This window comes from Trichosurus vulpecula, chromosome 6 (assembly GCF_011100635.1).
Source record: "Trichosurus vulpecula isolate mTriVul1 chromosome 6, mTriVul1.pri, whole genome shotgun sequence".
NCBI lineage: Eukaryota > Metazoa > Chordata > Mammalia > Diprotodontia > Phalangeridae > Trichosurus > Trichosurus vulpecula.
The window spans coordinates 5,906,434-5,920,488 of record NC_050578.1 but is presented as its reverse complement, the minus strand read 5'-3'; the positions used below and the strand labels follow the sequence as shown (position 1 = coordinate 5,920,488).

The following is a 14,055-nucleotide window of genomic DNA, read 5'->3' as shown; positions in this document are numbered from 1 at the left end:
TTGAAAATAGAAGCATTTTTATGTGTGACTGGTCACTTCTACGGTATCATTCTTGGAGAGCGTTCGACCCTACTAGCTCACATGCCCTGTCCCAGAAGCCTAATCAGCCTTTAGGACATTGTTTCGATGGAGAAAACAGGCCAGGGGTCTGAGCCACAGTTCAGCTAAGTTGGGACTGTCTGGACAAGCTTTCCCTGCCAAGGAATAATAATACCTCCATTAACTGTTTCACAGGGTAATTGGGAAGCTCAAATGAGAACAAGTAGGTAAAAGTGCTTTCTAACCCTCTGAGCACTAGAAAGCAGAAACTCAGCCTGGGAACTGGACCTAGAAGGACCTATAGAAATACAGTTGCCGAAATGTTTTTTAAAAGCGAGTTCACAGACCCCAGGCTAAGAATCCTTGGTCCACAGCACACTGGCCCTCTCAGAATCCAGGTCCTCTAGGCAGACAGGCCCAGGAGAAGGCCTCAGAGACACTGAGCAGACCACGCTTCATGGAGGGTGAGCGTTCCGAGTCACAGGAGCCACACAGATGGAAGGTCTGTCACCTGCACCAGCAGACAGGGCCGCAGGGCTGAAGCAGGAAATTTTTGCGGGGTCACAGGAAATGAGCTTAGGGGCCATCTCATCCTGTGCCTGTAGAGTCCCTTCCCCATCCCTAACAGCCTTCTCAGCAGCTTTAACTGTAGGACATTCTTCCTGACCTCCTGCTGGCATTGTGCCCACCTTGTTCCTAATTCTAGGGACCAAAGAGAACAAGTCAAATCGCTCTTCCATTCAGTAGCCCTAAAGATATTTGAAGACAGCAACCACGGCCCCTCAGTCTTCTGTTCTCAGGCTAAATATGCCTGGTCTCTTCAGGCAGGCTTCACCCAGCAGAGACTTGAGTCCTTTTGCCATGTGGCTGCCCTTCTCTGGGAGCTCTCCAGCTTACCATGACCTCTTACAACATGGTGCCCAGTTGTTGTTCAGTCGGTTTTCAGTCATGGCCGAGTTCTCCATGAACCCATTCGAGGTCTTCATGGCAGAGACACTGGAGTGGTTTGCTATTTCCTTTTTCAGCTCATGTTACAGATGAGGAAACTGGGGCAAACAGGGAGAAGTGACTTGCCCAAGGTCACACTGGCAGGATTTGAACCCAGGTCTTTCCTCTGATTCCAGAGTCAGTGATCGTTCCGATGGGCCCCACCACCTTGACGTGATACATAAATGTGAAGTGCTCTAATCACCCTAGCACTTGCAGGCCCAGTGGTTTCATCATTTCCACATCCACAGACACCTTCCATGCTGTTCCAGAAGATCTTTGTGAGATTCTGTGGCCCCATTTTGATCACCTGGTAGCCACCCTTTGGGCACTGAGCCACTTCTGAGTTAATTAGCTCAGACCTGAGCTAGTAGGCGTACAGCCATGAGGGTCCTCTGCCCAGCCTTTCCAGCTTGACAGAACCCATAGGAGCTATGTACTGCAGTACCACCAGAGGACTGGGAGGGGGTCTTGGGTGAGGCTGCCCCTCCGGTGGCCTGTGGCATCATCTCGATCAAAAACTGTCATTTCATCTTCCATCAGTATGCTAAAACTGACACTGTTTTAATCGTTGGGACAATTGAGGTAGCCAAGCATCCATGTCTAGGGTTCCCTTATCACCTCCCCTCTAAGGAAAAGCAGACAAGGAAGGGCAGGAACATGCAAACCCAGTCTCTCTGGTTCAGGGATGATGGAATGCTGGTCTCAGCTGGAGCTGGCAGAGCTTAATCTAAATGCTTTGGGGTGTTTTCTCTGCCCCTGGGAGCCCGTCTCTAAGTTTCGTGTCCTTTTCCCTATTCTGTCTAGCTTTCACGGCGGTTCTCACGCAGCCCTTGAAGACAGTGCGGGACATCCTGGTGCATCAGACCGCTCACATGTTGGCATGTTACCGCAAGAACTGTGCCAGCCCCTCAGCTGTCAGCCAGGTGAGGAGGACCCTGCCCAGTCTGGATTCAGAGGAACCGAAATGTTCGTTTGTCTGTCCAGTCACCTAGAGAATACTCAACCTTGCACAGCCCGAAACAGCAGCATGGCCATAAAGATGGAAAGGCAGTTTCAGTGTTCCAGACATGTCCTTATATCATAGACCTGATCCATGTAGTTTCATTAAATGAGCAAGACAGTCTGAGTGGACAGTCAGCCGCTTAGCCCAAGATACTGTTTAAGCATGCCCAGCTTGCTCCATTGTCCAGGCTTCCAAGCAAATCACTGTCCCACTGTCTCCATGCCTCCCCCACCTCCTAACCCCCACTTTGGCAGGGACATAGTTGTCTTTTCAAACCCAGAGTACACTGCTTTCCCAGGGAAGGAAGAAATGACACTTTCCCGACCTTGATCATTCACTCCTGGGTCTTTCCTAGGAGTATCTTGACTACAGATTCTTTGCCAAGCACGTAAACTCTAACACCTTCCTCCATACTTTATTCTAACAGTTTCATCCCCCAGCTCCCACATCCGAACCAGATAATCCCTTATCTCCAGAAAGGTGAATCTATGCCCCGTAGGCAGCTAAGTGGGACAGCAAATACAGCTATACCTGGTGAGTTCAAATGTGACCACACTTACTAGCTGTGTGACCCTGGGCAAGTCACTTAACCTTGTCTGCCTAAGGTTCCTCAACTGTGAAATGGGGCTACTAAGAGCACCTCCCTCCCAGGGCTGTTGTGAGGATTAAATGAGAGAAAATTGTAAAGCACTTTATCACTGTGCCAGGCACACAGTAGGCGCTTAATCAATGTTTCCTTCCTTCTATCCTATCTTCAGATCCACGTACTAGGTAAAAAACAACAGCTTGGGTTTCCCTTGGCCAAAATTTTCATCACAAGAGCTGTAGAAACAAAAGCCTGCATTTAGGACAATGGTTAGAGCTTCCCAAACTGAGATGGAAGCAGGGGTCCAGAATGGATAGCTATTTCCACAGAGCATTTCGATCTCTCCCTGAAGAGGAAGCAGTGAGGAGAAGGAGAGAGGGCGTCACTCACTTAACAGTACCAATTTCATCCAGAACATAGATTGTCCTTTTGGGGGTTGTTGTTGCTCAGTCGCGTCCAAGTCTTCACTGGACTCATTTGGGGTTTTCTTGACAAAGACGCTGGAGTAGTTTGCCATCTCCTTCTCCAGCTTATTTTACAGATGAGGGAACTGGGGCAAACAGGGTGAAGTGAGTTGGCCAGGGTCACACAGCTACCAAATGTCCTCATAAAGAGTTTTCCTGACTCCAGGCCCGATGCTCCATCCACTGCACCACCTAACTGCCCCTTCCAAGGTCCGAAAAGACCATCGAACAATAATGTTCTCTTTTCAGCTCATCCTGCCTGATGCCATGAAGGTGTTCCCAGTGTACATGAACAGTCTGCTAAAAAACTGTGTGCTTCTGAGCAGACCAGAGATCTCGATGGATGAACGAGCGTATCAGAGGCAGCTGGTTATGTCGATGGACGTTGCAGACACGCAGCTCTTTTTCTACCCGCAGCTTATACCGATAGTAAGTATGCAGCATCAGCAGGAGGAGATGACACTGTCTGCTCTGTCCATAGACCATTCTGAGTCACATGTACCAAATAAGGAAGTCGGGGTCATGAATGCCTTCCAGGCATGTTTTGGGATTTGGAGAAGCCTGTTTACCTGCACATCAAGACGTGGTCACAAAAGTTGGGAGAGGGTGATGGTTCATTTGGGGGACTTCTTTTCCTGAATAATTCCATAGGATTCATATAATTTCTTTCACCAGGTCCGAACTCCTCAACCAATTAAGTACTCCGGTTAATTGAACAAACATTCATTAAGCATCTACTTTGTGCTAGGCACCAGGGATACAGAAACAAAGCCCCAAGTAAGCCCTATGCTTAATTAGGGAGCTCACATTTTCTTGGAGGGGCAGAGTGGGGTACAGCATGTACTTAGAAAAGTAAATACAAAGTTATTTCAAGAGCGAGACGATGCTGATAATTGGGGGGGAAGGAGACTTCTAATGTAGGAAGGGGCTGCTGGACGCTGCTCCGAAGGAAGCTTTCAGTGAACTTTAAAATTCCAGACAGGCGAAGTCCAGCTCTGTTGTGCAGGAGATGGCATCTCTACTGTTCACACTGGTAAAAACTCCTGCGTGTCAGTGATCACACACGCATGGTGTGTGATGGGTATTTGCCCGAAACCACAGGTCAGGCAGGAAATCAGCCTGAGCAGCCTTGCCTCTGCAAGACAAGCATCCCTAGGGACCATTCACAGCCCAATGGGAGAGCATCACACTTTAAAAGAGATCCTTTAGTAGTATAAATACTTGACCTTGGGATGAGCAGAATAAAGAAAACCATTGTAAGGCACTTAGAGAACAGTCAGTTCTTGGAGGATTTGGCCTGGGTGAGTTCAGCTGAGAATGACTGAAGGATGGATTCACCTTTGATCCTGGAATTTTTAATGTGGAAGGTTGGATCAGGGGTTCAAACAAAAGTCATCTAGCCTTTTCTTGAATGCTTCCAGGGATGGGTGAGCTCACAATTTCATGAGGGCATAAAACTGGTTATGCCCAAATAACTTTCAGATCATTGGTTCTCCAAGTGTGGTCTGGGGTTCCCCTGGGAGTCTCTGAGACCCTCAGGGGGTTCTCAAGGTTAAAATGACTCTCACGATAATACTAAGACATTTTAATACAGGAAATGTAGACTGATGTGACCCACATAAACAAAAGCTCTTTGGAGGAGAGACCTCAGTAATTCTAAATAGTACAGAGGGTGCCCAAGTTCAAAAAGTCTGACGCTCTGGCTCTGCTATTGTTTCCACAGCACACAATGGATGTCAAGAGTGAAACTCTCCCAGCTGCCATTCGCTGCTCTGAAGAGCGTCTCTCGGAAGGAGGAGTGTTCTTACTGGCTAATGGGCTCCGGATGTTCCTGTGGCTGGGAGTAAGCACACCACCAGAGCTGATTCAAGGAATATTTAACGTACCCTCCTTTACACATATCAACACGGAAGTAGTAAGTTCCATTTTTCCTTTTGGGATGTGATAGATATGGAGGAGCGAGGAGAGGGTTGTGGCTGAATTCAAAACAAAAACTCCTTCGCTTTTCTCCGTTTAACATCCATTTATGGACTGCAGAAAGGAAAAACCAACAACACCCAAAGTGCTACATAAGAAACAGATTGTAATACGTAGGCTAAGGCTGAGGGAGGAAGTGCAGGGGAACGAAGTATTCAATAATCTTACATGATGACTATGCCACAGATTTTGGTGCATCACATTTAGATGTCCCAAACAACGTATAACGGAACACGCAGTTGTCCTCTTGTATTGGAGAAACAAAGTTATTCTAGAGAAAGAGCACGTGGCTCTCTAGACAAGATGTGGAGATGCCTTTTCCTTGGAGGAAACTGCGACAATCTGACCCGTCACTTCCAGGCATTCTGGTGAGGCACTGCAAAGTACAACAATTATTACGGTGGACATGACATCGAACTGTTCCAAGCACGTGCCCCAGAGGAGGGCTGAATCCACAGCATGTGGGGAGATTTGAGGCTGTCTCATCACGTGCATGGGAGTGACCTTAACATCATTTGATGCTACGATGACTTCCAGATGTGGGGTGGTGTCAAGCCACACTATCTCATCCTGTGAGATTCCTGTCCCATAAATGCGCAGTATTCTGAAGGCCTCCCTCCGGGTCTCCTCAACTGGCCCATCCAGCCATTAGCCTTTCTTTTCACTCTGTGAATGACTTTCTTCTTCTAATCATGTGTTTCCTGGAGGATATCCTTTCCGCCAATTTTTGTGCACCGATGAGCATATGTTGTAACCCATTGGGGCCCAGGATGCAGCTATCATCTTTGAATAACCTGCCATTTTTATTCTGTGGAGATCATGGCGTTCCATGGCTCATCTTATCACCAGAAGAACCCTGGCTTTTTCACTATAAGGATGTATAAGCTCTATAAATAGTTAGTGCTAAAAAGCTTACCAATGTAGTTCAGTAACAGAGTGCCAATTCTGGAGTCAAGAGATCTGGGTTCAAATCTCAGTTCAGTTACCGTGTGACCTTGGGCAAGCCCCTTAATTTCTTCAGTCCTCAGTTTCCTCATTTGTAAAATGGAATGTGGCTAGATATATCTCATGGGGACAGATAATAAACTTTAGGAAATCTTAAGAGCATGTTTTTAATCATAAGAAAAGGAAAGATGATTGAAAAGGAAACTGTCTCCCACTAAAGAGACTGAGACCAAAAGAAAAATTCTAGAATGCTGCCTGGAAAGGTAAATGAACCTAGGAAGTATTTTTATCCAGTTTAGAGAAGAAATAATACAATTTCCTCATTATTCTACAAGTGTTTATTCATTGCCTACTATAGGGCAGGCACTGGGAACAGAAAGCCCCCCCCCCCCAAAAAAAACCCTAAAACAAAATAGACCCTGCCCTCAAATAACAGATGTTCTATTGAGGGAACCACATGTACAAAGTCAACTCGTGGCGGGTAGGGAATCAGGCTAGGCCTCTGTGCGAGGGGCCCTTGAACTAAGCCATAAAGGAAACTAGAGTTGTTATATTCAGGTTTAACACAGGTGAAACTAAGATATGCTGATTGTCCAGGAAGTTAGCAAATGAAACAGACTGGGCTTGATTTATTTAACAGATGGCTACCACCCTCAGGAGTAGTTAGTACTCTCAAATAGAATGCCAGAATCTCGGAGCTGGCAGGGACCTCTGGGGTCCCATCCTATCCCACCCATTCAGACCAGGATACCAGCCAGTGGGCATCCAGTTAGAAAACATATGTGTAGGAAGTACAGGGACTTCCCAATATTTTCAGATAAAAGCCTATCTTAATGGCTCATACAACACACGAAGTAGGAAGTAGTGCTGCATTTCCCGCCTCTCTTACAGCTTATTTCTGAAAACAACATTGGCCATTGTTTTGCCTGTGAATTGTAGTTCTGGGATTCATGTTAAATGTTCCCCAGGACACAGTTCACAGGTGTCTGTGCTCTTGGCATCCTAAACTAGGGGTCAATTTTGGGATGGTTCTTAGTGTTAATGGAAGAAACCTGGGCAGTTTCCTGTTATCCTTAATGGAACACATAGGGATAGATTACAACTCCATAGTCCACTAACCAGATCAAAGGACACTTTCAGCCCCATTTATCCAGCTGAAATTCAGTCTGGCAAAGTTTATGAAGTATAACAGAGATCACTGGAGAGAAGTTGGCATTTCTAGAAAGGCAGTCATTTTACCACTAACCCCACACCTGTGAAAGAAGTCACAACTCCACAAAATGGGAATAAAAGACCTTTCCCCAGCAACATAACTTTGGGTTTTTCCACCTAGAAAAAAATGAGTCAATGGATGAATGGAATAAGCCTTTATTAAGTGGTTACTCTGTGCCAAGTGTTGGAGATAGGCCTACCTGAAACTTCAATTTAAATTCTCTTGATACAGACATCACTGCCTGAGGTGGGGAGCCCATACTCTCAGAAACTGAGACTAACCATGAGTCACATCCAACAGAAGAAACCGTATTCAATGAAGGTAAGCAATCAGACTTGTTCACTCTGTATTTCACTACTTTTGAGCAGAACTCTACTAGACAGTAAACCAATCAATACATCCAAAAATCTGATAGTATTTGCGATGTTCTGCACCCGTGGACCCCACCCCCTACTCTGCAAAGAGCGGGGTGTGTGTCTTCTCGTACCTTTTCATTGGGTCAAGCTTGTTCTTTGTAACTTTTGCAATATTCATTTTGGATTGGTTTGTGGCTTTTCTTCCCACTGCCTTTAACATAGCAGAACCATACCTCCCCACTGCCCCAGACACTGTGCTGATTTTTTAAAACTGATTTTTCTTGATAGCCTGATATTTTTCCTCACGTTGCTCTCCCCTTCCAGAGAGCTATTTCCTATAATTTTTTTTCAAAGAAAAGAGGAAGATAAAAAAAATTCAGCAAAACTAATGAATACAGTGAAAAATTTATTGTATACAGTATTCTACAACCAAGGACCACCACCTCCCCACACCTGCAAATGAGTAGAGGAAATGTTCTGCTCCATCCCTTCCTTGGGGCCAAGCTTGTTCTTTCCAATTTCATATTTATTTTTTGGTTGTTCATGGTAGTCCGTCTTCCCTTTGACATTGCTGTGCTCACGCTCCTCTTTATCAAGGTGGGATAGCAGACTCTGCTCTCCACATCACACTTGGCTCCTACCGACTGACCTCACAGTTAATTAAAAACCATGAGGTTTTTGTTTTGTTTTGTTTATTATGAGGAAATGCCATCAAGCCATTTCTTCCCCATCTTGTACTTCGGTAGTTGACTTTTTTTTTTAACCTAATGACGAGGCAGCTGGGTAGTGCAGTGAATAGAGCACTGGATCCATAGTCAGGAAGAGCTGAGTTCAAATCCATCCTCAGACTCTTGCTAGCTGTGTGACCCAGGGCAAAGTGGTTAACCTGTTTGCTTGTTTCCTGATCTATATAATGAAGATAACAGCACCTACCTCACTAATCAAATGAGATAAGATTTGGAAAGCACTGAACACACCACCTGGTATACAGTAGGTGCTTAATAAATGCTTGTTTCCCAGAGATCCAAGCTTTTGGGGTAAGAACTCAATCTCTGACAAAAACTGCTGACAAAATTGAAAAGCAGACTGAGAGAAACTAGCCATAGACAACATCTCGCACCCTATAGCAAGATAAGGTCAAAATGGGTACATGATTTAGACATAAAGAGTGACATCATAAGCAAATTAGGAGATCATGGAAAAATTTACCTGTCAGATCTATGGATAAGGGAAGAATTTATGATCAGACAAGAGATAGAGAGGATCACAAAGGGTAAAATGGATAATTTTGATTACATGAAATGTACTTAGTTTTGCATAAACAAAACCAATGCAGCCAAAACTAGAATGAAAGCAAGAAACTGGAGAATAAAAATTTACATCAAGTTTCTCCAATAAAAGCTCAATTTCTGAGATACATAGGGAACTGAGCCCTACTGATAAAGAATAAAAGCCATCCCCAATTGATAAATGGCCAAAGGATATGTATGAACAGGCAGTTTTCAGAAGAAATCAAAACTATCCAGTCATATTAAAGAATGCCCCAAATCACTAATAATTAAAGAAATACTAATTAAAACGACTCTGAGGTAACACCTCATATATATCAGAATGGCTAGCATGACAGGAAAGGAAAATGACAAATGCTGGAGGGAATGTGGGAAAAACAGGGACAGTAATGCACTGTTGGTGTTGTGAACTGATCCGACCTTTCTGGAGAACAATTTGGAACTAAGCCCAAAAGGCTATAATATTGTGCATAATCTTTGACTCAGCGATACCACTACTAGGTCTGTATCCCAAGAAAATCAAAGAAGAGAAAAGACCTATATTTACAAAAATATTTCTAGTCCCTCTTTTTGTGATGGCAAAGTACTAGAAATTGAGGGAAAGCCTTATCAACTGGAAAATGGCTGAACAAGTTGTGGTACATGATTGTGATAAAACATTATTGCTATAAGAAATGACAAGCAGGTTGGTTTCAGAAAAACCTAGGAAGACTTATGTGAACTGATGCAAAGTGAAGTGAGCAGAACCAGATCATTGTACATTATTAGCAGCAATATTGTAATGATCAATCATGAAAGATTTACTCTGATCAATACAATGAACCAAGACAATTCCAAAGAACTCACAATGAAAAATACTATCCACCCCCAGTGAGAGACTGCATGCTCTTGATTGCACACTATTTTTTCACTTTTTCTTTCTTTCTTTGCAATGTAGCTAATATAGAAATATTGTCCATGACTTCAGATGTATGATAGGTATCAAATTACTTGACTTCTCAACAGGCAGGGGAGGGGCTGGGGAAAGGAAAGAATTTGAAACTCAAAAAGAATGAACATTAAAAAAATTAACAAATGATAAAGAAAATGGAATCAAAAAATTAATTAAAATACAATAGAAAAAAAAAGCATATTTCCTTCCTTCCTATTTGATGTCATCCTGTTAGACTATTAAGCCCTTTTTGATACCAACATAGTGGCTAGCCCGACCAGCTCTACAAAGAAAAGCACAGGAAGAACAGGAAAGAAGAAAAAAGAAAAAGGAGGGGGATATAAACCATTGAAATGGGGTAGGAAGGACAGGACCAGCACAATGGCTGCCACCTCTGCCTGATCACGTCTTCTGGGCTTCATGAGCAGTTAGGCCTTTCCGTCTTTCTCACACTCATGAAGATAAACTGGCATGTCACCCAATTAATTTTTTAAATTAAGTAACCATTTGCCATTTTTAAAACTCTAGGCGTCCTTGTCAGGATGGGGGTGGGTTATTTTTAAGCTTACGAACACTGCCTGAGGCTTCTGGTGACTGGATATTCTTTCTTCCAGCTTACCATCGTGAAGCAGCGAGAGCAGCCAGAGGTGGTTTTCCGACAGTTCCTAGTGGAAGACAAAGGTCTTTATGGAGGAGCATCTTACGTGGATTTCCTTTGCTGCGTCCACAAAGAGATCTGCCAGCTGCTGAGCTAGAGGCAGCTGGCCTCTCCGTCTTTTGGCATCTCCCCGTTTCGAAGGGGATGATACTCCCTTGGTCACTGTCCTGAAGGAGGTTTTGCATCAGGCTTTCCCCAAGGCTTCCTTTCTGTACAGTTTCTGGTTTCTGAATCTACATTGCTCATCTTCTCTATCTAGTAGCCTACAGAGCTGTGTTCAGGTATCCAGCTTAAGATGGACAGGATGGTCAGCCCTGAAATATAGGGAAAGCACCTATTTCTGATGGCAAATTTTAAAACTCTTATCTAAGTCTATGCATTTCATATGAGGCAGTTTACAGGACTCATTCTCAATTCTTTCTTTTCTATTCCTATAAATTATAAAGATGTATAGATGTATGGAGGGAGAGGAGACCCTGGTGCCTTTCCCACTGACAATATAGGAAGAACCACCTTCATTTTTATATGGTACTTAATTTTGTAAGACTCATCTTTCCATTCAATGACAAACATTTTCACAGCCAATCTAAACAAGGATTAGACTCTGGTAGAGAATCTTGTGTGCATTCAACAACTTTTCAGAATTACCTATTGTGAGTTGGACCTTTTTCCTTCCATTTCTTATTTTGTCCATAAAACTGTCAACATTCTTAATGGTTATTTGTACAATTTTGAAGGTTTCTACCTGTATATAAAGGGATCTTAATTAATGGAGATAAATCACTTCGTATGAATCTTATCCATCAAATAGAGGCAGCATTAAGCATTTTCTCAAAGTTAAATGAACCTTGGGATTTGGAAAACAAGAAAGAGAGCAGCAGCCTGGTATAGTGAATAGAGTTGGCCTTTGGCTTAGAAAGATCTGGGTTCAAGTCCTAATGCTGACACATACCAGCAGTATGACTCTGGGTGGGTTACTTAACTCAAAGCTCCTAGGCAATTCTCAAGATTGTCACTAGTTAAGAAGGTACACACCAGCATGGGTAGAAGGACTTTCTCCCCAGAATCCTTGACCAATGAAATCACAGATCAAAAAAAAAAAAAAAAAAAGGCAAGGAAAGGAACTCAAAGTTATTTGGATGGATAGACCTAACATAGAACTTGCCATTTACTTCTTATAGAACATTAAGGGTCTACAGTTAAAATAAACTCTTCCTAAAAGTATTTTTTCCTTAAATTCTGTCAACATTTTTTTAAAATTCTTCACAAAGCCAAAACTACTTATTATTAAACTGCCAGGTTTGCCTGCCAGGGTTAAAGGATTTACTCTTTTAAAACCCAATCTTCCCTCTGTCCCACTTGGAGCCAGCCCTCTCTATTAACTGGCTTGACAGAGGTGCAGGGGTGCATCTTCACCCCGCTCATGTTCGTCAGATACATGTAGATCAGAGACTTCTACCAGCCAGCCTGCCCCAGATGCAGATGGAGCTCCATTAACCCTGGAGGAGCAGCCACAAACTGGGCCTATTCCACATTCCATGGAGAACCATTTGGACTTCACTTGTACATCTTGTTTTGAAGGGACTTGTGATCTTCTGAAAAAATATTTTATCCAAACTCCAGGGGGAGAATCAAGTTGCCTTCAGTTCCTCCTTAGATGCTAAGGTCTCCTAATTGGACCTGGACCGCAACCCGTGGAACACCTCAGGCATCTGCACTGCCTTCTTGTTGGGTGCTGGTGTTGCTGATGTTAACAGAAACACGGCTGCCTCTCTACCACCCTATCGCAAGGCAGCTCCATCCCTGCAGTTGGTTACCCATCCCAACTTAAGCCAACCGCAGAGAGTAAGCCTTAACAGGTTCATTCCATGTGTCTAACTGAGGGAAAAACATTTGTTGTGTTAAGTGCAATTCATTACGTACTAAAACCTAAGGGATTTTTACCAGCAGTTTGAAACATAACCAAAATGAAACGAATTTTATTAAAAACATTTTCATCGTATGTTTGTGCCCTTTCTTTTTGGTCCCTTAGGCATAAGGAAGATCTCTTTCCTGCTGTGTGGAGGACAGACTGGAGCAGGTAGAGAATTGAAACAATAAGTGTTTCTACTACTAATGTGGTAGTTCTGGTGAATAGTAGAGTAATGCAGGGTCATGGTTTGGCAGGACAAAGGATTCAAGAATGAGGGGCGACGGGCAATAGTGTAGAGTTCAGAAGATGATAGCCGCCCAAGGTTCTTCACCTTTGTGTCCTGTGTGTTCCCTTAGTAGTCTAGTCTCAGAAAAATGTTTTAAAGAACATAAAACAAAATTCCAAAAGGAAAAATACCCAACAGCCCACAACTATATTGGAATAGTCATCAAACAGTTTTAAAAATGAGTTGCCAGACTGAGGGTCTGGTGTAGCCAGGGCAGAGGTGATGGCCTGGAAAAGTCCTGCTGTTGGGGGAGGGATGCTGAAGGTAATGTAAGGATGAGTAGATCTAGGAGGAGTAAGGCACATGGAGAGAAAGCTACAAAAGCCAAGGGAAGTGAGACCTGGAGAGGTTAAGTAACTGGTAGCCCAAAGGCGACAGAATTAGATTGGAACCAGCATCCTGACTCCAAATGCAGCTGAACTCGGGTTGATGACTCTAGCCTGCTGCCTCCTCTGCAGCTGCTTCTCAACTCACCCCAAATTTTACTTATTTCTAAGGTTTCTTGGGTAACAGGGGAAGAAAGCGAAAGTGTTAGTGGGAGCAGGATAGAGTTAGAGCAGGATAACTACCTTTCCCTAATGATTCAAAGTGCCACTTTGTGCCTAAACCCGAGGATATATCAAATTTGAATTCAGTCTGCCTACAGTAGTAAAACAAGATATTCCATTTAAGATAGAGTAATACTTCCATTAACGAAACAGATGCAAAGACAAACTTCCTCATAAAAACTATGTCCTGAGATGTAGGAATCCCAAGAATCTCCACCCCATCCTTTCCCTCCAGAGCACCCTTCCTCCAGAATTTCTAGAGCTTGAACATCTTACAAAACACAGAGTAGCACACCTGAAGGAAGAAAAGAGTGGAAGCCGAAAGAAAAAGCATCTAAGCTCGTATAGGTGCCAGGCAGTGCTCAGCACCAGGGATAGATCCAAAGTTAAGATCGTCCCTCTTTTCGGGGCTTTCTCTTCTACTGTGTAAAGACAGCACAGAGGAGAATGGGGACTGAGGGGCTGTTCCACAGGGCAGTCAGGGGGCAGCTCTCCAGAAGCACTTATTTGTATACTGCACTCAGACCAACAGGTGGAAGGGGGCTTCTCTTTCCTTTTTCTCCCTCTCCTCTCTCCCCATCCCAGCTAGACCCAATGCACTGTGGAACAATGGCAGCACAATGCCCAAGATGACAGCCCTTGCAAAAGATTGATGAAGGACGTGGAAGAAATCTATAAATGCGGAATGCAAAACCTCCAAAGCATGGAAACTGATGAAACAATTTATTGACTGGCAGGGGTTTATTGCTTCTGACAACCCCCCTGCCACACTATAGGAGAGCCTTCAGCATCTAAGTCAACTTCCCCGCAGAGCACCTATTCAAATCACCTAAGACAGCATTTCGAACATCCACAGTA

At 43.8% G+C, this 14,055-nt stretch overlaps 1 protein-coding gene across 2 annotated transcripts in view; it reads left to right on the top strand.

Annotated features, from left to right (window-relative positions):
- Positions 1-12,453, top strand: part of SEC24D (SEC24 homolog D, COPII coat complex component) — a 116,559-nt gene extending 104,106 nt beyond the window's left edge. For both annotated transcript variants that reach the window (XM_036762721.1, XM_036762722.1), the window contains exons 19-23: positions 1,834-1,952; positions 3,332-3,511; positions 4,806-4,997; positions 7,449-7,538; positions 10,408-12,453. In XM_036762721.1, the coding sequence (XP_036618616.1) occupies positions 1,834-1,952; positions 3,332-3,511; positions 4,806-4,997; positions 7,449-7,538; positions 10,408-10,548 (722 nt within the window). In that variant the 3' untranslated portion in view covers positions 10,549-12,453. The remainder of the gene's footprint in view (positions 1-1,833; positions 1,953-3,331; positions 3,512-4,805; positions 4,998-7,448; positions 7,539-10,407) is intronic.
- The last annotated feature ends 1,602 nt before the right edge of the window (positions 12,454-14,055 follow it).